The sequence below is a fragment of the Lepus europaeus genome, chromosome 18, assembly GCF_033115175.1.
Source record: "Lepus europaeus isolate LE1 chromosome 18, mLepTim1.pri, whole genome shotgun sequence".
NCBI classification, from domain to species: domain Eukaryota; kingdom Metazoa; phylum Chordata; class Mammalia; order Lagomorpha; family Leporidae; genus Lepus; species Lepus europaeus.
This window is the reverse complement of record NC_084844.1, coordinates 22,089,800-22,115,986: the sequence shown is the minus strand read 5'-3', so window position 1 is coordinate 22,115,986 and position 26,187 is coordinate 22,089,800. Positions and strand designations below refer to the sequence as shown.

General features: G+C 56.0%; 1 protein-coding gene across 1 annotated transcript; it reads left to right on the top strand.

Moving 5' to 3' along the window:
- The first annotated feature begins 1,829 nt into the window (after positions 1 to 1,829).
- RAPGEFL1 (Rap guanine nucleotide exchange factor like 1) lies at positions 1,830 to 16,357 on the top strand. The gene is made up of 16 exons (XM_062174751.1): positions 1,830 to 2,622; positions 5,300 to 5,375; positions 5,876 to 5,881; positions 6,223 to 6,358; positions 6,595 to 6,692; positions 8,316 to 8,428; positions 8,631 to 8,798; positions 10,204 to 10,301; positions 10,416 to 10,538; positions 11,018 to 11,196; positions 11,281 to 11,371; positions 11,735 to 11,785; positions 12,059 to 12,146; positions 12,286 to 12,350; positions 12,643 to 12,697; positions 12,889 to 16,357. The coding sequence occupies exons 1-16, from the start codon at positions 2,103 to 2,105 to the stop codon at positions 13,011 to 13,013; spliced, it is 1,992 nt and encodes a 663-aa protein (XP_062030735.1). The 5' UTR covers positions 1,830 to 2,102; the 3' UTR covers positions 13,014 to 16,357.
- Positions 16,358 to 26,187: the final 9,830 nt, after the last annotated feature.

Here is a 26,187-nt window from a genome sequence, read left to right as displayed (position 1 = left end):
AGCACACGGGCCTACTACATTGTTAGTGATAGAACAGCCAAGACTTAGAATCCCGAAGTCATCTCCCAGCATCTAACCCACTTGAGTTGGGTTGTCTGGGCAGTGATTTTCAACCTTGGCTATTTGAATCAACTGGGGAGCTCTTGAGAAATGCCATAAGCCTTGGCCCTGCCTCAGAGGTCTGACTTAATTGACCTTGGGTATGGCCTGGGCATCAGTATTTCTGCAGAGCTTCGTGTGACTCTAGTCTGTAGTGAAGGTGGAAACCACTGGCCTGGAAGGACCATAACCTGATGCTGGCTCTCCCTTGATTCAGGGTCTTGGACTTAAGCTCAGTCCCTGTCTGATATCCTCAACTAGTTGGAGGGGTGCTGGGGTTGTGTTCCCCAAATTCTAGTTTCCAAAAGCCTGTCAGCCCATTTTATTTCCAGCTCCCACATCCTCCACACTCCCCAATTCTTCGCCCTTCCTAACCGACAATCCCAAATCCTGCCCAGAGAGGAGGTTACCAAGGCAACCAGCTTAATCTGGTAACTGTGGCATGTGCTGGGAGAGAAACTCCCCTCTTCCCATTTGGTTCATAAAATGCTGCCTGGAGAGCTCCAAGCCACTCCAGCCAGTGTCCCCTTTCCACCCTCGGGAATAGTGTCCACTAAAGGGAGCCCAGGAAGATTGATGCTCAGGTCCCTAATCCTGCTTCTTAACCCAAATTGTGTTCTCTTTACTGTTCCCTCTCCATCCACAGACAGATGGGTGTGCAAAGCCTTCTTTCTGTGAACACATGCTCTAGCACACACGTGACCAGGCATGCACATTGACACATGTGTACACACCCTGTTCAGTTCTACCACCACTCCCAGCCATTAGCATTCCTGTGCTTGCCTGGCTGGCTCACAGTAAACAGGGGTGGGGCATTGTCCAGGGAGCCACAACCCGGCCAGAACCAGGTGCCACTCCCTCACCTTGCAAGCCTCGCCGAGTGTATTCACGCTGAGTGAACATTGCCCCTCCTGAGGCAGTGTAGCAGTGTCCCCTTAAGGGACAGATGGCCCTTGGCCTGAGAATCCTTCAGATTGCTAATTTGGCACCACTTCTCCAACTCCATGGCTACGTACCCTCGGCTCTGTTTGATGTTGGCAGTTCTGGGACTTGTCACCCATCCCCATGGCCCTGCTTGCTTTTGCTGTCAGCTGAGCTCCTCCCCCACTGCCTACCATCTTCTCACCCCAAGCAGACCTGCTGCAACCTGCTGTGCCCTACCTGGCTCCTACCTACCTGTCAGTACCTGCCTCACAGGCCAGGCCTGCACCACCCAGGGAGCCCTACCGGAGCTGGCAGATGGGCATCGCCCCCAGTGCTGATGTTAGTGCACCCAAGAGGCTCTCCCAGCCCCTCACAAAGGTGCCGTCTTCATAGGCCTCACCTGGTACAGACAGCCGAGTCAGAGTGTGCAGACCACAGACCTATCCTGGTTCTTTGAAATGATGCTAAGAGACCCAGAAATCCCCCGAGCCGGCAATCCCTCCCCATCGGTAAATGACTCTCACTTAGACCCTTAATTTTTGCGACTATCGGAACCCAAGCCCTTTAAGGCTTCCCTCGCGGTCAGCCGCGGCGCCCTAGTTCAAGCCTCGCGCGGCCCAGAGGGCGGGCCCAGGAAGAGCAGGGGCGGGGACTGGGCGGGGACTCGGGAGGGGGCGCGGTCTCAGCTCTGCCACCTTCCCCCGGGCCAGGAGCGCAGCCGCCGCCGCCGCGTCCTCTCAGCCTTGCGCTGCGCCCGCTGCTTCTGCCGCCGCAGCCCCGGCCCAGGAGCGCAGAGCTCGGGACGTCGGCCCCACAGCCTGCCCACCATTCGGTCGCGCGCCGGCCGCGGCGACATGGGGGGCTGCTGAGAGCGGACGTTTTTCTCTCTGGCACCACCTACGGCCACTGGCCTCTGGCCTCTGGCCAGCAAGCCTCGGGCACCTCTGGCCCCCAGTCCGGCGCCTGGCACGGCCCTCCGTTCTGCTCCTCCGGCTCTGAGCATCGTGTCCCCGCCCCCCCCGCCCGCGCCTGGGACACCTGGGTCCCCCGGCGGCCCCTAGGAGAGGGGCGGGGGGGGCATGAAGCCACTGGAGAAATTTTTGAAGAAGCAGACGTCGCAACTGGCCGGGCGAACGGTGGCGGGAGGTCCCGGCGGGGGTCCGGGGAGCTGCGGTGGGCCCGGAGTTGGTGGGGGATCCGGCGGGGGCAGCGGTCCGACAGGGGGACCGCGGCCACTGCAGCGGCGGCAGAGCGTGTCGCGCCTGCTTCTCCCAGCTTTCCTCCGGGAGCCCCCCGCCGAGCCGGAGCTGGAGCCGCCAGCCGAGGAGGAAGCGGGAGAGCTGGCGGGGGTCGCGGAGGAGCCGGGCAGCGGGGGACCCTGTTGGCTGCAGCTCGAGGAGGTGCCGGGCCCTGGGCCGCTCGGGGGCGGGGGTCCCTTGCGCTCCCCGTCCTCGTACTCCTCGGACGAGCTGTCCCCGGGCGAGCCCCTAACTCCGCCGCCCTGGGCCCCCCTGGGCGCCCCCGAGCGGCCGGAGCATCTTCTGCACCGGGTTCTGGAGCGGCTGGCCGGAGGGGCCACCAGGGACAGCGGCGCATCAGGTAAGGAGTGAGCGGCTCGTCCAGCCCGGAGCAGGGGGCTTGCCCGGGGTTCCTCTTCCTCGCCCTTGGAGAGTGGGGGTGGCGCTGTGAGGGTCCTCCGGTGCGGGGCGGGCCTAGCTGAGGCACGGACCCCTGGCGGAAGGGAGGCCGCCCTGCCCACCTCCCTCTCTGTAGCAGGGAAAAGCAGCAGAGCCTCTCTCTCCTTAAACCACCCTTGCTTTCCCCTGCGCCTTTGAGCTACGGAAACCCGTGGGTCCCTGATGTTGATCCCCTCCTCCCGTGGCCCCAAATTAGGGCCTGACATGCTAAAATGGAAGCTGCCCAGCACAGCCCGTGCCACCCTGCAGGGGTGCCCCAGCCCTGAGAAACCCCTGACTGCCTATAAGCCCCAGAGCAGGCGCTGGCCCACTCATTGGGGGGGGGGGCAGTGCCCCACCAGCACAGGGTCTCGGCTGCCTTTTGGGGTCGAGGAGCAAAGGGTGCATTGTCCTTAGCAGTTTGGTGGGGGAAGACAGGGTTCTCCCGGGTGGCCTGGGATGTCTGTGAGGGGAGAGGTGGCTGTCAGGCAGCATCAGGGCTCAGCCCTGGCCAGAGGGGAGTGAGCCTCTCCGGCTCCCACCCTTCTGATGGCTGCAGGCCTCAGCACAGCCTCTTTAAAAAATAAGAACCACACCCTGAGAGGCTTAGTCCCTAAAGGATGATGCTCGTTCACCATTCCCCACCAGCACCCCCACGAGGGGCCTTTGAGGAAACCAAGGCCCCAGATTGCTGGCTGAAGACCTAGGCATCTTGAGGTCTAGCTCCAGGCATTGCACTAAGCCCGGGGAGGGTCTGAGGTTGGGCCCTAAAGATGGGTGGCTTCACCCTTGGCTCTCGGACATCGGCGGGGAACCCCAGCTTCAGTGTGAGGAGTAGGGTGCTGCTCCCTTAGATTTTTCTCAAAGCCTGAGCCCTGTCCTTCGCTCAGGCTGTAGTTGCCCTGGGGAGCTGACACCTTTCGGATTTAATTAGAAAAATATCAGACACACACACAGCTCTCCTAACCATAACTTCCCGCCTACACCACACACCCTGTGTCTTTATGACACATTCCCTAGGGAGGCTGCACATTGGACCAGCGCCTGCCTGGGGAGAGACAGATGCCAAACTGTAGCCCCCATAGCAGCATCTCCCCCACTCTGCCCCATGTTCCTCTTCCTTTGCTCTGGCTTCTCTCTCCTGCGAGATAAAATGTTCTAGAAAGGATGTTGGGCAGCCTGGCCCTGGTCCTCATCCCTGGAGCTGGCGCTCAGGGCTACAGGCTCCCTGACTACTTTAGGAACAGGGCAATGTAGCTGAGCAGAGAGGAAAGGGGGGAGACGGGTGCTCTTCCCCCTTCTACAGGGGCTTCGAGCCACAAACTGCTCAGTCTGCCCTGGAGTGAGATTCCTGAATTCATTGTCACCCATATTATCTGGCCTGGCAGGCAGGAGCCCCAGAAGCTGGTCTGGGGAACAGACCAGTCCCAGAGTGAATGCAACTGAGCTTGACCTACTGCTCTGATGCTCTCCAGTGTAACCCATGTTCTCAAGCCATCTCTGTGTTGTCCAGGGTGTGTCGGGGGAGGGGACTCCAAACCTAGTCAGAGCCTTTCAGAGGTTCAAGCCGCCCATCTGATCACCAGCTTCGAACCTGGCAAAAAAGACCAGGCAAAAAAGTTCAAAGACCGCGGAGGAGTCTGGGTTCTTATTCCAGCTCCGGGCAGGTGCCTCCCAGCTCTTGGCCTCGGTTTCTCACGTGTGAAATGAAATAGTTGAAACAGATCATTCCTGTGTTGGATCTTCACCTCCAGCTTCATGGCTAGAGTTGGAGGCTCAGATCTATTGAGCTGAGGGCGGTCAGAAGCCCTGGTTTTGTCCTGGAGCAGTGCCTGGGGCCCTGGCCCTAACCTGTCCTGGCGAGGACACCTGGCTCCCGCCCTGCGCCCTGCCTGTCTGTGTGTGCCAGGCGGCCCTGCCCCACCCCAGGGCTGGCTGCAAGTCAGGGCGACCTTGTACCCGGCTGACTAGCCGAACCAGGCCCAGACGGGCGTGGAGGGGGAAAAGGGAGGTGAGTGGAACCCCTCCCCTCCACCCTTCCATCATTAACCCTTCCATCTCTGGGAACCCAGAGGACACAGCGTTTCTATTTAAAGGCTCTGGGATGAGAGAGATGGCAGTCACTCTTGGGGCGCATTCCCATCTGCCTGATTGGAACTCAAAGCTGTTAGGGAGTAGGGAGGGTAGGAAAAAGGGCTACGCATGGACCACAGGCACACTGACCCTAACCTCTTTGTCTAGAGACCCTTCTGTGGGCTGACTACCTCTTCCAGGCAGATCTCAAGCATGGGGTTTTGTCAGACCAACTCCCCACATATCCTGAAGACAAGTGTTTTTGGCCATCAAAGGCGCCCCCCCCATCCCTCCAGCTGCCTTGGCAGCTGTCAACCCCACCCCCGCAGCGGCTGCCCAGAACTTACACACACACACACGTGTGTGTGTGTACACGCGCATGTGCCGTGCGTGACAGGGCAGGTGGCTGGGGCTCCAGCCTGGCTAAAGAGAACTCACCCTGGGAGGGGAGAGGAGGGGGGTGCAGGGCTTCCAGCCTGGTCATGGAGATGCCCGCCTGACATGTGTGGTGCCATTGATCTCTGCAGATATCCTGCTGGATGACATCGTCCTCACACACTCGCTCTTCCTCCCAACGGAGAAATTCCTGCAGGAGCTCCACCAGTAATATCCTTTTGCGGAGGTTTAAGAGGGGAGCTCGGGAGGGCATCCGATCCCTCCACCCCACGTGTGACGCCAGAGCCCAAGCTCTCCCCCGGAAAATACACCCAGCTCTTCTGCTCAGATCTGACCTCCTGGGGCCCCAGTTTCCACTTCTGTAAAATGGAGGTAACAGCACCTACCCTGCTCACCTGGGGGCTGCCATGACGGTGAACCCGGGAGCACATGTCGGGGTGCTGTGTGGCTGCAGAGCCCCGTACAAATGTAAGGTGTTATTAGGCCATGAAGGATGCCTCTCTCCCCCACTGAATTATTGCTCTGCACATCTGGTTGCCCAGGGAGTCATTACAAGGTCTGATGTAAACACCAAGCCACAGCTGGGCCTGCTAGAGACAGGCCACTGTCTGGGCTATTCATAGGGTCTCACAGAGGCATGGGGCCTCTCACTGAGTTATTTTAGGACCTGACTTTAAAAGTCAGGACCATGAAGCAGAAGGGCACAGGCTCTCGTGGAAACATCAGGCCGTACGGTGAGGTGTAGTCAGGTTTGTGGTCAGCTCCCCTGGCCTCTTTCTGTCCCACAGTGATGTCCAGGCTGTGGGTCAGCCAGAGGTCAGGTGGGTTCTGACAGAGCCTCCCTAGGTGAAAATGTAACAGGCAGCACTGGATGTGGTCAAGGGCGTGCCATGGCCGCCTGGGCTAGGACAGGAGGGATTCTGGGCTCCAGGACCCCCGTACCCATTTCCCTGGCCCCGGGCAGCTCTCAAGAATATTCAGGGGCAGTTTGGCCTCCCATCTCCCTTCCCCTTCAGGTCTGCCTGCCAGGACTTTTTCTTAACTTAGGGGTCAGCTTCGTTCGGGCGGGGGGCATGGAGGGCCGAGAGGGGCTGGGCCGGAAGCAGGCCTGTCTAGCTATGCTCCTCCATTTCCTGGACACCTTCCAGGGCCTGCTGCAAGAGGAAGAGGGGGCCGGCCACATCATCAAGGTGGGCCTGGGAGAGGAGACGGCGGGCGAGCAGGCTGTCAGCTCTGCGAGGGGGGCCCTTGGCAGCAGCCATACTCCTCAAACCGGGTGTCTCCCCGGAAACAAGAGGTGCGGGGGGGCCTCAGCTTATGTGGTTCTTCCAGGCTGCCAGACAGGGAGAGCCTGCCCCAGTCCTCGCAGGGAGAGGTCCTTGGGACGAGACCCCTGACCTCATCTTCTCTGTCCTCCTCTCCCCAGGACCTGTACCTGCTAATTATGAAAGATGAGTCCCTTTACCAGGACCTCCGAGAGGACACACTGAGGCTGCACCAGCTTGTGGAGACGGTGGAGCTGAAGTGAGGGGGCGCGGGCTGAGGGAGGGGGCAGCAGGGAAGTCCTCCGAGTTCTTCTGTTACCCAGGCTGCCTCTGGCTTCTGGCCCCAACATGGTTTTATAGCAACCCCCTTTCTCTTATGGAAGGGGAGCCCACGGCACTGTAAAGTTGGTTTGTTTAGTTCATTCGCCTTTCCATTTGTCTGGTGATCCATGGGTGTCCTAGGAAACATTTAATTCTGAGCATAGCAGGAGAAGGAGCCCTGAGGGGTAGCTTGTGCTGATAGCCGTGGTGTAAACTCTCTCACCATGGCTGATTTCAAGCCACCAAGAGCACATCACTGAATGCGGAGTCAGGGGGAGATGCACAGTAGTGGGCTGTTACGTAGGATTTCCACCAGACACACAGGCACACATAAAGAGCCTCAGAGGCACCGATGACAGTGAAATGTAGTACAATAGTTAGGACACTACCCTTTTCTAATCATCCATTTGATCATAAGTTTGTAAAACACACACACACATATACCTGTATTTTTTTCATGGTTGTGCTTAGAAACCAGTTGGCGAAATCCCCACCAGCGTCACAGTCTGTTCTTGTGAGCCAGTGTGAGCTGGCTCCATCCATCCCTCTGCCCCTGTGGTTTCCTTCCCCTCCGTCCCCACTGCCAGAACCCTTGCTTAGGCCTTGTGATCTCTCCCCTGGGTTGTTGTTGCCACAGCCTCTTACTCAGGGCTTCAGCTTGGGGTCTGGTGTGCTTTGTCCTTTCTCTCCCTTCTCTGGGCTGATAGGAGAGAGATCTTTCAAACTTACATAAACCACGCCATCACACTCCTGTTCCCAGAGCACCCATGCCCCCACGGCCACCAGGCTCACCCCTCCCTCTCTGCCTTCTGCTGATCCTTCCCTCCCACCCCCGACCCGCGACACTTCCTGTGACACCCACCGTTCCCAACATCTTGCTCCCATCACCCAGCCCAGAATGCCCTCCTGCTGCCCCCTCTCTTCCTGCCATCCTTCAAGGCCCAGGTCGAATGCGATTTTCTCCATGAAAGCTTCCGGACCCTCCTTTTAGGAAGGACTTTCTCCTTCCCCCACATCAACATCACCTCCCTGTGCCTCTGTTCTCTCACCGCCACCTCCCGCCTTGTGTTAGAAGTAGCTGTGTGCATGTCTGTCTCCCTCCCAGACTGTGAAATCCTGGTTGGCAAAATCCAGCAAACAGCTGACGACCTGCCACCTATCATGTGCCCAGCGGTGTGCTGGGCCCTTGAGGCTGGAAAAAAAAAAAAAAAAACTCTGTAAGAATCAATCCCAGTCCTCAAATGCTCTATGCTTGTAGCAGATAAGACATGGACGTGAGCAAATATTATCCCAATGTTCTACAGCAGTTGAGGCCAAATGAGCCATCCTGGAGGGGGTGGAGTGATCACAGAAGAATTCATGGAAAAGGTGGCATTTGATTTAGGCCACTCGGACAGTTGTCCCCCACTGGCCAGTGTCTGCTCTCGTGACCCCCTTAACCACCTCTGAAACTGGAGCTGGTGCATCCTTGACCCAGTTCTGATATCCCTGCCTGATGCTGCCTGCCTGGCACTGCGCATGCCCAGCAGGGCTTGCTGAGGCCCGGCTGTGTCCATGTCAGGATTCCAGAGGACAGCCAGCCGCCCAGCAAGCAGGTGAAGCCCCTCTTCCGTCACTTCCGCCGGATAGACTCCTGTCTGCAGACCCGAGTGGCCTTCCGGGGCTCTGACGAGAGTGAGTGTGGACGTGATGAGGGGCAGGGCTTCCGGAGTGGCTCAGGCGGGCAGGTGGGGTCCCTGGGTCTTGGGCGCCCTCAATGGGGCCTTCCTGGTAGTCGACCCAGCCCCTTTCACAGCGTAACGGCCCCCTGCAGGGGACTGCGCCAGGGCTGCCGCTCTGCCCTCTGTTGAAAAACCGCTTTCCTGCCCCTGCCCAGTTTTCTGCCGGGTCTACATGCCCGACCACTCCTACGTGACCATCCGCAGCCGCCTCTCAGCGTCTGTGCAGGACATCCTGGGCTCTGTGACCGAGAAACTGCAGTACTCGGAGGAGCCCGCGGAGCGGGAGGAGTCCCTCATCCTGGTAGCTGTGGCCTCCTCGGGAGGTGAGTGAGGCTCAACAAGAGCTGGGCTGGGGGCGTCCGAGGGGGAGAAACTCACAAGCTCAGAGTCTTGGGTAAAGACTGAGTTCTAGGCCCTTGCCACTCAAAGTGTGGTCCTTGGACCAGCCTCAGGTGCACCTGGGAGCTTGTTCAAAACACAGCCTCTCTGACCCACACCGGACCTGTCAGATCACAGTCTGAATTAGAACAGGCCCCTTCAGGGGTTCCTGTGTGCATTACAGGTTGGGAAGCCCTGGTCTCCAGCCCTAGGTTGCAATCTAGGTGCTGCCTCTCACTCCCTGAGGACTGTGTCCTGATCCTTTAACCTCCCTGAACACCTGAGACACTACTTTTTTTTTTTTTAAAGATGTATTTATTTATTTGAAAGGCAAAGAGACAGAAAGATAGGGAGAGACAGTAAGAAAGAGAGAGACAGAGAATCTTGCATCCACTGGTTCACTCCCCAAATGGCCCCAATAGCCAGGCCGAAGCCAGGAGCTTCTTTCGGGTCTCCTCCATGGGTGGCAGAGCCCCAAACTCTTGGGCTGCCTTCCAGGCACGTTAGCAGGAAGCTGGATCAGAAATAGAGCAACTGGGACTCAAACTGGTGCTCCAATATGGGATGCTGACATTGCAGGCATCCCAGGCAACAGCTTAATCCGCTGCACCCCAACGCTACATTTTTCAAGCTAAAGACACAGGGTAAGCCTCCAGCCCCTGTGAGAAGGTAGACATGTAGGTGCAGCCTCATTTTCCTATAAGAAAAAACAACAACAGGCCAGTGCCACGGCTCAATAGACTAATCCTCCACCTGCGGCACCAGCACACTGGATTCTAGTCCCGGTCGGAGCAGCGGATTCTGTCCCTGTTGCTCCTCTTCCAAGCCAGCTCTCTGCTGTGGCCCAGGAGTGCAGTGGAGGATGGCCCAAGTCCTTGGGCCCTGCACCCGCATGGGAGACCAGGAGAAGCACCTGGCGGCTCCTGGCTTCGGATCAGCGCAGCGCGCCAGCCACAGCGGCCATTGAGGAGGTCAACCAACGGCAAAGGAAGACCTTTCTCTCTGTCTCTCTCTCTCTCACTGTCCACTCTGCCTGTCCAAAAAAAAAAAAAAGAAAGAAAAAGAAAAAACAACAGCAACAACTTCAGCCTTTCCCCTGTTACAGGGATGGTAGAATGAGAAAAAGAGCTGTGCAAAAACATTGGGGTGAAAAAAATTACAAAAACAAAAAAAAACCCAAAACCTTCCTTGGGCAAATTCCAGATACACATGGCATTCGCTGGCGATAACCTGGGTGTCCTTAGTTTAGAATGGTGAGCAGGGGCCTCGGAGTCTCAGGCTGGGATGCCATGGAGGGTGTCTGAGGGTGCAGGTGGCAGTGCTGCCGCTGAGTGTCCGGCTGTCCTGCAGAGAAGGTCCTTCTCCAGCCCACTGAGGACTGCGTTTTCACCACGCTGGGCATCAACAGCCACCTGTTTGCCTGTACCCGGGACAGCTATGAAGCCCTGGTGAGAACATCACAAGGCTGTGGGGAGAGCAAGGGCTGCGGGTGGGGGTGGGTGGGCACAGTCTGTCACCCTGCCATCCCGAGTCCAGTCCCCTAAGCCCCTGCCTTCCCCCAGGTGCCTCTCCCAGAGGAGATCCAGGTGTCCCCTGGAGACACGGAGATCCACCGAGTGGAGCCCGAGGACGTTGCCAACCACCTTACAGCCTTCCACTGGGAGCTGTTCCGCTGTGTGCACGAGGTAGGGACGGAGGGAGGCAGGGGCTGGGTGGGGGCTGGAGGAGGAAACGCTCCAGTGCACGGACCAGTGCACGGCTGTGACCCCTAAGCCCTCATCCCACATCTGAAAACAAGGCAGAGGGAGAGACCCCTTAGCAAAGTGGTTCAGGGCCCAAGTGCTACTCACACAGCAGCACATTCAGGGCTAATGTTTTTAAAATAGTCACTGTTAAGGAAGTAAAATAAGATAGCAACCACAGTTAGATGGTTGTAGACGGTTGTCTTGAGGCTAAGCCAGCCTTTAGCAAGCGCCCAGCACCAGGTGCCCCCTGGATGGAAGAGGATCCTTCATTGCTGGCTCTTTGCTTGCCCCTTCTCGGTTGCATCCCGTCCCGTCCACGCCTTCCTGGTTTCCACCCGTGGCGACCCCTGGCCTCCTGCCTCTGCCTCTCCACTGCCCCGCGCTGCCCTCCACTCCTGGATCGGCCGCCGTGCGCGCAGCTGGAGTTCGTGGACTACGTGTTCCACGGGGAGCGCGGCCGCCGGGAGACGGCCAACCTGGAGCTGCTGCTGCAGCGCTGCAGCGAAGTCACGCACTGGGTGGCCACCGAGGTGCTGCTCTGCGAAGCCCCGGGCAAGCGCGCGCAGCTGCTCAAGAAGTTCATCAAGATCGCAGCCATGTGAGGGCAGCGGGGGCGGCGGTGGTGGGCGCGGGGCGAGCGGGCCGAGCCCACGCCGCCTGACCCCGCCTCCCGCCCCCACAGCTGCAAGCAGAACCAGGACCTGCTCTCCTTCCTCGCTGTGGTCATGGGGCTGGACAACGCCGCCGTCAGCCGCCTGCGGCTCACCTGGGAGGTGAGGAGGCATCCCGCGGCTGCGGCAGGGCCCTGGGGAGCCCTTGTGGCAGCTGGAGGGAGGCGCCCTCTTGTGGCAGCTGCGGTCCTGGGGCACACAGCTTGGCCAAGGGCCCAGGCCTCTGTGTGAGTTGGGACAGAGCTGGGCGCACGAGGCTCTTGCCCGGGTGACAGCCGCGGCTGTAGGAGGTGCGCTGGGTCTCTGCCAGCACTCACTGTGGTGAGCAGCAGGCACCTGCATAAGCAAAGGTCTTGTTTTCCATTGGTCCGGGCTGTTTTTGGCTTTCCCAGCCCCTACCTGACATGCAAGCCCTGTCAGCAGCCGCGCTCAGACATGCCTTCTCTTCCCTTGCACCCGCTGCAGAAGCTGCCGGGGAAATTCAAGAACTTGTTCCGCAAATTCGAGAACCTCACAGTGAGTGCCCTTGGACTTGCACCCCAGAGCCCTCTGTTCCTATGAACTCTTCCTCAAGCTTCCTGTCCAAGGTTCTTAGTGCCCAGGGACGCCCCGCCCCTTCCCTCCAGTGCCGGGAGGGAAAGAGAGAGGATTGCTCCCTTGTTTTCCCAGCCAGACTCCCATAGGCAGCCCTGTCTGACTGGAGGTGCAGGAAGATGATGGAGGGAGTGGGGAATACCTTGGGGTACTGGGCCCCATCTGCCCCTTGACCCCTGTTCTGTGGAATGCTAGGACCCCTGCAGGAACCACAAAAACTACCGCGAAGTGATCTCCAAAATGAAGCCCCCCGTCATTCCCTTTGTGCCTCTGATCCTCAAAGGTGAGAGAGTCACTCCCAGGTGTGGCTCTGCTGTCCCCCACTGTGCTTCTCCCATGCCCAGGGGAGGGGAGGGGTCCCTGGGGGCAGTGGAGGCCTTTGAACCTGCTCTCTTATCACTTGGTTCTCTCCCCATGGCTAGACCTGACATTCCTGCATGAGGGGAGTAAGACCCTTGTAGACGGCTTGGTGAACGTTGAGAAGCTGGTGAGTGGCCCCATCGACCCAGCCCACACACCCCCATCTCCACTCACCTCCCCAGAATAGCGGCCTTCCTCCGTGGTGGCCAGCTTGCCAAACAGCGCTCCCAGCTGCCTCCCTGGTGGCATCACTGTGGCAACCCACCCACAGTGGCAAAGCTGACAGGCCGCCGGGGGCAACTCCACCTCCCTCGCACCTGCCACCCTGTTCCACCCTCTCCCTTGGTCCTTCAGAGCCGCTCCGGAATTGGGGGGGCTGGAGGGAATGAAACCAACTCATCTCTCTTTTCATCTCCTAGCATTCAGTGGCCGAGAAAGTGAGGACAATCCGTAGATACCGGAGCCGGCCCCTCTGTGAGTCTGTGTTGCAGGGGGAGCTTTGCCTGGCAGGGGCGGGGAGTGGCGCTCAGGGGAGCAGGCGCTGCTCAGGCATTGGCCTCCTGGAGGCCCCTCCTGCCTAACCTCTGTCCCTCTGCCCATTGTGATTGCAGAGGAAGGAGGGAGGGGAGGGAGCCCACTGCCTCTCTCTCCCGCCTTGTATGCAGGCCTGGACATGGAGGCGTCCCCCCATCACCTGCAGACCAAGGCCTATGTGCGCCAGTTCCAGGTCATCGACAACCAGAACCTCCTCTTCGAGCTCTCCTACAAGCTGGAGGCTAACAGTCAGTGAGCACGCAGAAGCTGCCGCTCCCACGCCCGCCGGGCTCTGGGGGCAGCTGGCACTCAGGCACTTTGCTCGATATCCCGACCCACAGTTGGACCTCCTCCCCACCCCACGGGAAGAGCTGGACAGACCGCCCCTAGGCCCCCAAGCCTGTCCCTCCTGCCGAAGTCCTCACCCCCTGCCCCGTTCAACCCCGCGTGGCAGTGGCCCCGTGCAAGGTGGCAGGGCCCCCTCCTCCAGCCCTCCCGTTGAGGATGGTTCCGGGGAAGGAGTTCCGGCTGCTTCCACAGCGGGAAGGGCAGCAGGTGCCTCTCAGAGCAGGCCTGTGGCAGTGCTGCCTGGCCTTCGTCTCCACCAGCTGTCCGGCTCCGCTGGTCAGGGCTGTGAGCCCCTGGAACACGACGTCACCCTGTGTGTGTGTGTGTGTGTGTGTATCTGCACCCCCTTTTAGGGAACAGGAGCGTGTCTGGTACTTGAGGGAGCGTATTGTGTGTGCTGGGGGAGATTTCCTTCTGTTTGGTGCTACCCTTGTCTGCCATGCCCCTGGGACCAGGCAGGTACTCCCCCACCCCGCCACTCCCTGCCAGCCTCCTCCTGCTGCCCTGCAAGCCCAGTCTTGTGGGCCAAGCGGCTCCCCAGGGCAGGGAGCAGCAGCAGGTGGGCGGGGCTACCCATCAGTCCTTGCGAGCCCCCCCTCAGGCCTCCTGAAGGTCCCTGATGGGTAAAAGATGCTCAGGGAAACACGGGCCTATCTGCCAGTAGCACGATCCCTCTGCCTGGCAGTAGGGTGCAGCAGTATCAGGAGCCTGTCGCCCTCACTCCTACTTTTTCGAGTGTCTCACTGCTAGGGAGGGAGTTGCTTGCTTGTGTCTGGTGCCAAGAGTGTGGTCTCTGCTCTTCTCCCTTCCCAACTCCCCCTTTGTCCCCCCCCCCAGAGTGGGGGTGGGGCGGATCCATGTTCCTGGGGCAGGCAGCCCCACCCCCGCAGAAGTGGGGGATGAACACTGGAGTCTGCTGAGGCCTTGATTACCTCTCTGTCTCCCCTCCCTCTCCCCCTCCCATCGTGGGCCTCTAGGGTTGAGGGGTGCAGGGCTCCTGGCAGCTACTGGGTGAGGTTCCTGGTGCAGCCTCACTCTCCGTTCTGGCACCCCCTCTTTCCCTTCTGAAGAAGCCACAGCAAGAGCAGCTGCGCTCCACGCTGAGGGTTGTATATATTTTGTATCCAAAGCTCTGGAATTGTACATTTATTTTTTAAACCTCAAAGAGGGAAAGAGCCTTGTATCATATGTAAAAAGTGTATCATAGGCTACATTGTACAGTCCCTTCTACCCAGCAGTCTGTTTTGTCTACAGACAGGCGCTGTGTCCAGCCCCCTCCAGTCCTCACAGTGCCCACGGCCCCTCCTGCTCTCTGCCTCTTCCCTGCAACTGCGATGCATCTCCTCTCCCTGCAGCCCCAGACTTCCCGCCCCTGGTCCTGACCCCTCTCAGCAGCTTCTCCATCCCGCTCCCTTGAGCCCCCTCGAATCCTGAGACCTGCTGGCCCAGTCTTGGCTGCTGCTTGCCCCTAGCCTTGACGCCTGTCCTGCCACCTCCCAGGGTCCCCACTCCCCACCCCGCCCCTGTCCCTGCCCCCTGCCCCACAGCTTTACCAGAGTGAACCGTGTGTATTGTACAGGTTGTCCTTGCACACACTGCTGGCTGGAGAAGCAGCCGATAAAGCCTATGAGTCAACCTGCCTGCTCTTCTCCATTCTGCTTCTTTGAGGCTGGGGAAGGGGAAGAGGGGCTGGCCTCCCAATGCTCAGGGCCGGCTTGCAGGGCTCTTCTGGAGTGACCTTGGCCATGTGGTGAGAGGAAAGCATGTCAGCATCACAGACGCTTCCCTAAGTGCCTGGAACCTGGCAGAGTACGCACCTTTGCACCTTCGTTTGGGTTGCATAAACAGGTGATCATTTTAATTCTCACTTAGGGCGAGAGAGAAAGAGGGAGCAGAACTGGTACCCTAACCAGGTCTGTCTGCTGCAGACAGCATGCAAGTTCCCACAACCAATACTTCCACTTCCACTAAGATAGGAGGCACAGAGAACCTAGCATTAGGCTCTAATAGCAGTCTAAGCTCCAGTGACGTCAGAGATCAAATAGCTACCTGGGAGCCCTTGATCTTCACCGGTCCTGGGTCTTTTCCTCCCTTAATCTCTCATCCACCTAGATTTCCAAGGCAAAACCTAGGATTCACCCTAGATGCTTCTTTCCTCCTATCCTCACCGATCACGTTAGCCAGGCCCATTGGCTACAGTTCTAGATCGTATCCTGCTCAGTCCACTTCTCTGTGCCCACTCGCATCCAGGCCTTCCTGTCTTCCCTGGATGACTACACTGGCCTCCCACCAGGTCCCCCAGCTTCCTCTCTCCAACCCAGCCCTCCTCACTATCAGTTGAGTTGCCAGATTGCAACCAGGGTGGTGCGGGGTGAGCATTTGGCCTAGAGGTTAAGAAACCCATATCTCATACCAAGCCAGGTTTAAAAGCTGCCTCCAGCTCCTAACTCCAGCTTCCTGCCAGTGCAGACCCTGGAGGCAGTGGTGATGGCCCAAATAAGTGGATTCCTGCCGCCTGCACACCCACATGAGACAGCTGGGTTGTGTCCGGCTTTAGCCTCTACCCATCCCCTGCCATTGCAAGCGTATGGGTTGTGAACCAGCAGATGAGAGCTCTCTGTCTACCCATATGTTTATTTTGTTCTGTCTTTCTGCTTCTCAAATAAATAAATATTAAAATAAAAAAAAAAACCTTAGTGCTGATGTCATGGCACAGGGGGTTAAGCCACCAGCTGTGATGCCAGCTTCTCCTATTTTTTTTTATTATTTATTTATTTGAAAGTCAGAGTTACACAGAGGAGAGAGAGAGAGAGAGAGAGAGAGAGAGAGAGAGAGAGAGAGAGAGAGATGGCTGCAATGGCCGGAGCTGCGCTGATCCAAAGCCAGGAGCCAGGAACTTCTTCTGGGTCTCCCACGTAGGTACAGGGGCCCAAGCAGTTGGGCCATCTTCCATTGCTTTCCCAGGCCATAGCAGGGAGCTGGATTGGAAGAGGAGCAGCCAGGACTAGAACCAGCGCCCATATGGGATGCTGGTGCTTCAAGCCAGGGCATTAACCAGCTGAGCCACAGCACCGCACCCCCCAGCTTCCCCTATGTTTCAAGTACTGGCTGCTCTGCTTCTGATCCAGCTCCATACTAATGAGCCTGAGAAAGTAGTAGAAGATGGTCCAAGTCCTTGGGCCCCTGCCACCCATGTGGGAGACCCTGAAGGAGTTTCTGGCTCCTCACTTCAGCCTAGCCCAGCCCCAACCATTGCAGTCATTTGGAAAGTGGACCAGCAGATGGAAGATCTCTTTCTCTCCTTCCTGTTCTTTCTGGCACTCCATCTTTCAATTAAATAAAAATAAATCTTTAAAATAAATGAGTAAAACTTAAAAGCCTCAATGGGAGTGTGTATGACTAAAATGAAAAATGCTGAGGTGGGTATTACGGCGCATCAGGTTAAGCCACTATTTGGGATGCCTGCCTCTCACCAGAGTGCCTGATCTGAGTCCCTGCTAATGCACACCCTGGGAGGCAGCAGATGATGGCTCAAGTACTTGCATCCCTGCCACCCGTGGAGGAGACCTGGATAGAGTTCCAGGCTCCTGGCTTTGGCCTGGCCCACCTCCAGGTGTTGCAGGCACTTGGGGGAATGAATCAGCTGATGGAAGATTCTCTGGCTCTGTTGCTCTGCCTTTCAAATAAATGGAATAAACTTTTTTTTTTAAGTTGGCAATATTTAGAGTCAGGATGTGGAGCAATGAACTTTTTTTAAAATGGGAATTAAAAATTTATTTATTTGAGAGGTAAGATTATAGACAGAGAAAGGGAGAGACAGAGAGAAAGGTCTTCCATCCACTGGTTCACTCCCGAATTGGCTGCAACGGCCAGAGCTGAGCAGATCAGAAGCCAGGAAGTTCTTCCAGGTCTCCTATGTGGGTGCAGGGGCCCAAGGATTTGGACCATCTTCTGCTGTTTTCCCAAGCCAGATCAGAAGTGGAGCAGTCGGGACTAGAACCAGCGCCCATATGGGATGCTGGTGCTGCAGGTGGAGGCTTAGCCCAGTATGCCACATCACCAGCCCCAACTGAAACTTCTATACATTGCTGCTGGGTGTGTACATTTGGAAAGCCAACTTGGGAAACTGTTGGGCAATACTAAAATTAAATGTATACCTAGAGGTCAACATTATGGCCTAGTGGGTAAGGCCACTGCCTACGATGCCAGCATCCCATATGCGTGCTCGTTTGAGTCCCTGCTGCTCCATTTCCTACACAGCTCCCTGCTAATGTTCCTGGGAAAGCAGCAGAGGATGGCCCAAGTGCTTGGGCCCCTGCACCCACATGGGAGACCCGGAGGAAGCTCCTAGTTTTGGCCTGGCCTAGCCCTGGCTGTTCAGCCATCAGGGAACTGAACCAGTGGATAAAAGATCTTCTATCTGTGCCTTGACTTTCAAATAAAAAAAAAAACTTAAAAAAATACACCTAAGCTACATGTATACCCAAGAGAAATGAATGCTTATGTCCCCCAATGACATAAACAACAATTATCGGCCGGCGCCGCGGCTCAATAGGCTAATCCTCCGCCTAGCGGCGCCGGCACACCGGGTTCTAGTCCCGGTCGGGGCACCGATCCTGTCCCGGTTGCCCCTCTTCCAGGCCAGCTCTCTGCTGTGGCCAGGGAGTGCAGTGGAGGATGGCCCAAGCCCTTGGGCCCTGCACCCCATGGGAGACCAGGATAAACACCTGGCTCCTGCCATCGGATCAGCGCAGTGCGCCGGCCGCAGCGCGCTACCGCGGCGGCCATTGGAGGGTGAACCAACGGCAAAAGGAAGACCTTTCTCTCTGTCTCTGTCTCTCACTGTCCACTCTGCCTGTCAAAAAAAAAAAAAAAAAAAAAAAAAAAAAAAAAAACAACAATTATCATAGCAGTTTTAGTCATGATGAAGAAATTGGAAAAAACCAATGTCCGTCAGCAAGTGAATGGACAAATACGTTGTGATCTATTCATGTACTGGAATCCTTCTATCGGGCACATAAGACCATTCACTATATGACTCTATTTAAGAGATGCTCAAAAACAGGCAATTTTTTTTTTTTTTTTTTTGACAGACAGAGTGGACAGTGAGAGAGAGAGACAGAAAGAAAGGTCTTCCTTTTCCATTGGCTCACTCCGCGACGGCCACTGTGGCCGGCGTGCTGCAGCCGGCGCACCACACTGATCCGAAGGCAGGAGCCAGGTGCTTCTCCTGGTCTCCCATGCGGGTGCAGGGCCCAAGCACTTGGGCCATCCTCTCTGCACTCCCGGGCCACAGCAGAGAGCTGGCCTGGAAGAGGGGCAACCGGGACAGAATCCGGCGCCCCAACCAGGACTAGAACTCCAGGGTGCTGGCGCTGCAGGCGGAGGATTAGCCTAGTGAGCTGCGGCGCCAAGAACAGGCAAAATTAACCCATGGGGGCGGAAGTAAAAATAGCGATTACTCCACAGGGTGGGAGAGTATTAATGGCAAGCGGTGTGAAGCGCCCTCTGGGGCCAGTGTTGTGCAGTGGGTTAAGCCACCACCTGCGGCACAGACATCCCGTATCAGATCACCCATTTGAGTCCTGCCTGCTCCACTTCTGATCCGGCTCCCTGCTAAAACACCTAGGAAAGCAGAAGAAGGTGGCTCAAGTTAGTCGGGCCCCTGCCACCCCTGGGGGAACCTGGATGGAATTCCAAGCTCCTGCCTTTGGTCTGGCCCAGCCCAAGGAGTTGTGGCCATTTGGGAAGTGAACCAATAGATGGAAGATTCTCTCTCTCTGCCTTTCAAATAAATAAAGACAAACTCTTTTAAAAACATTTAATTATTTGGAAGGCACTAATATGGGATGCTGTTGTCACAGCAGTGGCTTAACCTGCTGAGCCACAACACTGGCCCCCAAATAAGATCTATTTTGTAAAGAGATTTTTTTTAATTTTTTTTTTTTGACAGGCAGAGTGGACAGTAAGAGAGAGAGAGACAGAGAGAAAGGTCTTCCTTTGCCGTTGGTTCACCCCTCAATGGCTGCTGGGGCCGGCGGTGCACCACGCTGATCCGAAGCCAGGAGCCAGGCGCTTCTCCTGGTCTCCCATGGGGTGCAGGCCCAAGGACTTGGGCCATCCTCCACTGTACTCCCTGGCCACAGCAGAGAGCTGGCCTGGAAGAGGGGCAACCGGGACAGAATCTGGCACCCCGACTGGGACTAGAACCCGGTGTGCTGGCGCCGCAAGGTGGAGGATTAGCCTAGTGAGCCGCGGTGCCAGCCCTGTAAAGAGATTAAAAAAAAAAAAAAACTATTTATTTGAAAGGCAGAGAGAGAGAGGGAGGGAGGGAGGGAGAGAAGTCTATCTGCTGGTTTATTCCCTAAATAACCACAATAGCCAGAGATGGACCAGGTTAAAGCCAGGAGCTAGGAGTTTCATTCGGATCTCCCAAGTAGGTGGAAGGGGCTCAAGTCCTTGGGCTATCTTCTTCTTCTTTTAACTTTTTAATTTATTTGAAAGACAGAGACAGACAGAGAGGTCTTTTATCCTCTGGTTCACTTCCCAAATGTCCGCAACAGCCAGAGCTGGGCTGATCTGAGAGCCAGGAGTTTCTTCCAGGTCTCCCACTGTGGTGGGAGAAGCCCAAGTACTTGGGCCATCTTCCTCTGCTTTTCCAGGCCATAGCAGGGAGTTGGACTGAAAGTGAAACAGCCGAGGGCTTGCGCCGTGGCTCACTTGGTTAATCCTCCACCTGTGGCGCCAGCATCCCATTTGAGTGCTGGGTTCTAGTCCCAGCTGCTCCTCTTCCAGTCCAGCTCTCTGCTGTGGCCTGGGAGGGCAGTGAAGGATGGCCCAAGTGCTTGGGCCCCTGCACCTGTGTGGGAGACCAGGAAGAAGCACCTGGCTCCTGGCTTTGGATCAGTGCAGCACTGGCCGTAGCGGCCATTTGGGGAGTGAACCAACAGAATGAAGACCTCTCTGTCTCTCTCTCTCTCACTGTCTATAACTCTACCTGTCAATAAAAAAAAAAAAAAAAAAAAAGAAAGAAAGAAAGAAAAGAAAAAAGAAAGAAACAGCCAGAATATGAACTGCTGCCAATATGGAATGCCAGTGTTGCTGACAGCAGCTTTACCCACTACACTACAACACCTTGAGGCATCTTCTGCTGCTTTCCCAGGCACATTAGCAGGGAGTTGGATCAGAATTGGAGCAGTTGAGACTGGAACCAGAGCTCATATGGGAGGCCAGCATCCCAGGTCGTGGCTTAACTCATTGCATCAGAATCAGTGCCTGGCCCCAAAATACAGGTTTGTTGTTGTTGTTGTTGTTTTTAAAAAGGCCTATCCCAAGTCACGGCCTGGGAGTGGTTATACAGGTGTAAGTTTTGCATACAAAAGTTACACGTTTTGTTAATGTTATTCCTCTCTGTCTCTCTGCCTTTCAAATAAAAAATCAAAATCCTCCCTCTCTGACCACATCTCCTACTCCTTTCTCTCTCACTCCCATCCTGCCACACTGACCACTTAACAGATCCTAAAATACGGGTCACTCACGCTTGGCCCAGGGAGGTTGCCTTACCATCCCCTGAGCCTCCATCGTGCACTCTGATGACAAGATCCTCCCTCGATACCCCCAGTCTGCCTTTATCTCCTTTCAGGCATGGCTTACACCTGATACCATATAATGGGTCCTTGGTTTACCTCTAGCACCGAATGTTGACTCCAGGGGCCTGTCTTGTTCACCATCCAGGACTTAGAACAATACCTGGCCCACAAAAGACACTCGATACATATTTGCTGAATGAATAAATTAGGTTGGTTGAAATAGGAGCTGTGGGAGTGGAACAGGACACGAGATGAAAAGTGCCCTAGGAAGGAAGCCAAGGGCAGCCACTACCGATTTGGGGCTGGGGGGAGGTGGCGACGGAGAAGAGGAGAAAATTTCTCGGACGAGATGACCTGGGCCTCGAAGCAGGGATAGCGTTTATTTTTATTAAAAGATTTATTTACTTATTTGAAAGGCAGAGTTACAGAGAGGGAGAGATGCAGAGGCAGAGAGAGAGAAAGGTCTTCCATCTGCTGGTTCACTCCCCAGATTGCCACAATCGCCGAAGCTATGCCAATCTGAAGCCAGGGACTTCTTCTAGGAGAGACAGAGAAAAAGGTCTTCCATTTGCTGGTTCACTCCCCAAGTGGCCACAATGCTCAGAGCTGGGCCAGTCCAAAACCAGGAGCCATGAGCTTCTTTCAGGTCTCCCATACAAGTGCAGGGACCCAAGCGCTTGGGCCATCTTCCATGCCCTCCCAAGCCATAGCAGAGAGCTGGATCAGAAGTGGAGCAGCAGGGACTCGAACCAGTGTCCATATGGGATGCTGGCACTGCTGGTGGTGGCTTAGCCCATTATGCCACAGCGCCGGCCCCCACACATACAGTTTAATGGTTACAGTGTGGCAGTGTACAGTGACGGATGAGACACTGGCAGGGGCTCTGGAAGGGGGTCTCACCCTGTAGAGTTGCTCCTGCCCCATTGGACTGGTCACTGGAGGCGTCCAGAACTGTGGGGGCCGAAGGTTCTGTGCTTCTCCAAGAGTGCTGATCGCACCCTCAGAGAAAGCAGGATCGTGGGGGCCCAGCCCTTGTCCCCCCACCCCAGGAGGGCAGAGGGAGCAGTGCGGGTTATCCCACCCCCCCAGTCACCTTCACACCTGTCAGTCACCATGAGAGGACCTCATTCTGCAGACTGCACCTGCTTTTCTGTGCCTCTTCTCGAGTAATCTCCCTGGCAAACCCTGAGGTTGGCTCTGTCAGCTCCACTTTCCAGAGCCTCTTAACAGTGGCATGGAGAAGCCAAGTTCCCAGCTAGCCAGGATTCACACTCGGTTATTCCGACCCCAGTGCCCACAGATGGAGCTCTGTAAATCCCAAGAGCTTGAATAGCTAGAAGTACTTGCCTTGTGCTCACCAGGCTGGGCTCATCCCACTGTGGCTGGGGGGCATGCCTCCTCCTGGTGCTCTGTCCTTACCAGTGTTCAGAGCCCCCAGGGATGGTGAAGGGGCCCTCTGGACTCTGAGGGACAGAGGGGCTTGTGTAGTAGCACTGGGTCTCTCAGGCTGGGCTAGCAATGAGCAAAAGTGTAGAAGCAACCAATGGTGGTCAGGGTGTGTGGAGCGAAGAAGCGTGCCCTTTTATTCCACTAGGTGTCGCCACCAAGATTACTTTCTCCTGGCCTGTGGGTATGGGGAGCAGGGTCGGGGGAACAGAGAGGCTGAGAGCATTTCTCGGAGAACTGTAAATCTCTCTGAGAAGGTCTATCTCCAGGCACGAATCCTGATGGTCAGGTCTCTTCTGTCTTTCCCTCTATTGGCTCATTACCATTCAGCATCTAAACCCTCTCAAGCCTTTATTTATTTATTTATTTATTTGACAGGCAGAGTTAGAGAGAGAGAGAGAGAGAGAAAGGTCTTCCTTTTTCCGTTGGTTCACCCCCCCCCCCAAGTGGCCGCTACGGCTGGCACATTGCGGCCCGCACGCTGCACCAATCCGATGGCAGGAGCCAGGTGCTTCTCCTGGTCTCCCATGGGGTGCAGGGCCCAAGCACTTGGGCCATCCTCCACTGTACTCCCTGGCCACAGCAGAGAGCTGGCCTGGAAGAGGAGCAACCGGGACAGGATCGGTGCCCCGACCTGGACTAGAACCTGCTGTGCCGGCGCCGCAAGGCGGAGGATTAGCCTAGTGAGCCGCTGCGCTGGCTTCCAGCCCATTTTTTTTTTAAAAAGATTTATTTATGGGGCCAGCACTGTGGCATGAAGAGTGAAGGCAGGGCCTGCATCTCATATGGGCGCTGGTTCCTGTCTGGCTGCTCCACTTCCAATCTAGCTCCCTGCTGGTAGCCTTGGAGGGCAGCAGAGGATGGTCCAAGTCCTTGGGTCCCTGCACCTGCATGGGAGACCTGGAGGAAGCTCCTGACTCTTGGCTTCAGATCGGCCTGGCTCTGGCTGTTGTGGCCATTTGAAGAGTGAACCAGCAAATGGAAGACATCCCTTTTTCTCTCTGCCTCTGTCTCTGTAACTCTGTCATTCAAATAAACAAACATATATTTAAAAATTTATTTATTTGAAAGTCAGAGAGAGAGAGAGAGAGAGAGAGAGAGAAATTGGTCTTCCATCTGCTGGTTCATTCCCAGATGGTTGCAGGGGCCAGGGCTAGGCCAGGCTGAAGCCAGGAGCCAGGAGCTTCTTCAGGATCTCCCATGTAAGTGACAGGGGCCCAACGACTTGGGCTGCCGCTTTTCCCAGGTCAAGAACCAGTGCCTATATGGGATGCCAGTATCACAGGAGGCGGCTTAACCCTCTATTCCACAGTGCTGACCCCTCTTATTGAGTTTTTTTTTTTTTTTTTTTTTTTTTTTACAGGCAGAGTGGACAGTGAGAGAGAAAGACAGAGAGAAAGGTCTTCCTTTGCCATTGGTTCACCCCTCAATGGCCGCTGCGGCTGGCTCACTGTGCTGATCCGAAGCCAGGAGCCAGGTGCTTTTCCTGGTCTCCCATGGGGTGCAGGGCCATCCTCCACTGCACTCCTGGGCCATAGCAGAGAGTTGGCCTGGAAGAGGGGCAACCAGGACAGAATCCAGCGCCCCACTGGGACTAGAACCTGTTGTGCCAGCGCCGCTAGGCGGAGGATTAGCCTGTTGAGCCACAGTACCGGCCCTCTTATTGAGTTTTAAAAATGCTTTTAAAAAGACTTATTGGGGCAAGCAATGTGGCATAGTGGGTTAAGCTGCAGTCTGCAGTGCCTGCATCCCATATGGATGACAATTCGAGCTCCACTTCCAATCCAGCTTCCTGCTAATGCACATGGGAAAGCAGCAGAAGACGGCCCAGGTACTTGGGCTTCTGCCACCCCCATGGGAGACCTGGAAGAAGTTCCTGGCTCCTGGCTTTGGTCTGGCCCAGCCTTGGCTGTTGTGTCCATTTGGGGAGTGAACCAGCTAATGGAAGACCTCTCTCTCTCTCTCTGCCTCTGCATCTCTCCCTCTCTGTAACTCTGCCTTTCAGATAAAAAAAAAAATCTTTAAAAATTTATTTATTTGAAGGGAAGAGTGATGAAAGAGAGAGGGGGGATATCTAGGAGCTCAGAGCTCTATCTGAGTCTCCCACATGGGTTGCAGGGACCCAAGCACTTGGGCCATCCTATGCTGCTTTCCCAGGCAGCTAGCAGGAAGCTGGATTGGAAGAGGAACCGCTGGGACTCTAGTGGGCACTGCTGTATGGGATGCCAGCATTGCAGGCGGCCGCCTAGCTACACCACAATGCAAGGTCCTGCGTTTGCCAATTTTGGAGGTTATGTGAATACTATCACACTGGACATGGGGTTCACCGCCACCAACACTGTGCTCTGAGATTCACAGGGGTTGGGGTGTAGCTCCGGTGTGCTTGGTTTGTTACTCTGTTGCTCTCTCCTTCTGCACTCTGGTGCATCTGGCTTCCGCTCTCATCACTCACTAAAATTGCCCGGTCAAGGTCACCAGGGAGCTGCTGTTCCCAAATCCAAGGACACTGACTTTCCTCTCTCTGGCATTTGATATTTCAGGACATTCTTCCTTTTTTTTTTTTTTTAATTTCCTGTAAAGTTAGTTATTTATTTGAGAGGCTGGAGAGAAAGCAAGCTCCCATGGATCTGCTGGTTCACCTCCCAAATCCCTGTAACAGCCACAGGAGGGGCAGCATGACGCCTGGAGCCAGGAGCTCGACTCGGGCTTCCCACATGAGTGGCAGGAACCCTATTGCTTAAGCCATCGCCCCTGCATCCCAGGGCCTGCATTAGCGGGAGGCTGGAGTCAGGATCCAGAGCTGGGTGTTGATCCAGGGCCCTCTGACGTGGGATGTGTGTGTCTTAGCCGCTAGGCCACATGCCTATTCTGTCTTCTGGAACACTCGATACTCTCCGATAGAATACCATGCTCTAGGGATTTGCCTCTCTCCTCTCTGTCTCTTTGCTGGTGTTATCCCTCTCCCTAGTCCTCGCCGTGGAGTTCCCAAGCCCTATCCCCTCTATAATCTTGGGTTCTGATTTCATCATCATCTTTCCATTTGGGAATCCACTGCTGCATAACAAACTGGTCCACGTGCAGTGGCTTAAGGCAACAAGCATTTTGTAACTGCAGGCTGATGGGGGCTCAGCTGGCGGCTCTGTGCTCTTGGGTAGGGTCTGCCACCTGGCTGAGGGCAGGTGACTGGAGCTGGGATGTCCACGCTGGCTGACTTGCTTGTGTCCTGCACGGGTGGGAGCAGCAGGCTGCTGGGGTAGCTGTCCCTCTCTCACTCTCCATGTCCAGGGCTCTCCCTCCGGGTGGTCTCAGCAGCAGAGTAGCTGCCTTCCCACATGGAAGCTTAGGGGTCCCCAAAGCACAAAAGTGGAAGCTGCCAGGTCTTCTTTTTTGGGAAATACGTATGTATTTCTATTTGAAGGCAGAGAAAGAGGTCAGCAACAGCCAGAGTAGGGCCAGGCCAAAGGTGGGAGTCTGGAGCAGGTGCCCTGGTTCATCAGAAGCCATCTTTGGAGAATGGCTGCCACAGTTTGAGTCTCAAATTGCAAGAGTTGCTCATCCACATTCCAGATCCAAATATGCAGCGTACCCGTACCTCTGGCCCTCTCTTCTTGGATATCCCACCAAGCTGCTCAGCCTCTTTGTCTGTCTGAGTCCCTCCTCTTCCTCCGCACGGCTTTCCAGCTAAGTGTTGGCGTCACCTCCACTCAGGAGTTCAAGCCAGCGATCCGGCCGTCATCCTTGGCCCCTCCCTCTCTCCAGTGCCACATTCCATTTCTTGAATATCTCCAGAATGACTTCTATCCACCTCCAATTGCTGACACCCTGATAATGGGTGGTGGCTAAGGTCAGTGCATGCTCTCCCTTGTGTAAACACCTGGGATGCATTCCATTTAGTCATGTCGACACTCTGTGGATGCGAAGCCTGAGGCTGGTAGAGGGCGGATAACTTGCGAGGTCTCAGCCTATTCAATAGCTGGGAGAACTGGGGGCGGGCATCGACTTAACAGTTCAGCCGCAGCTCCAGATGTCCGCATACCATTCCAGCGT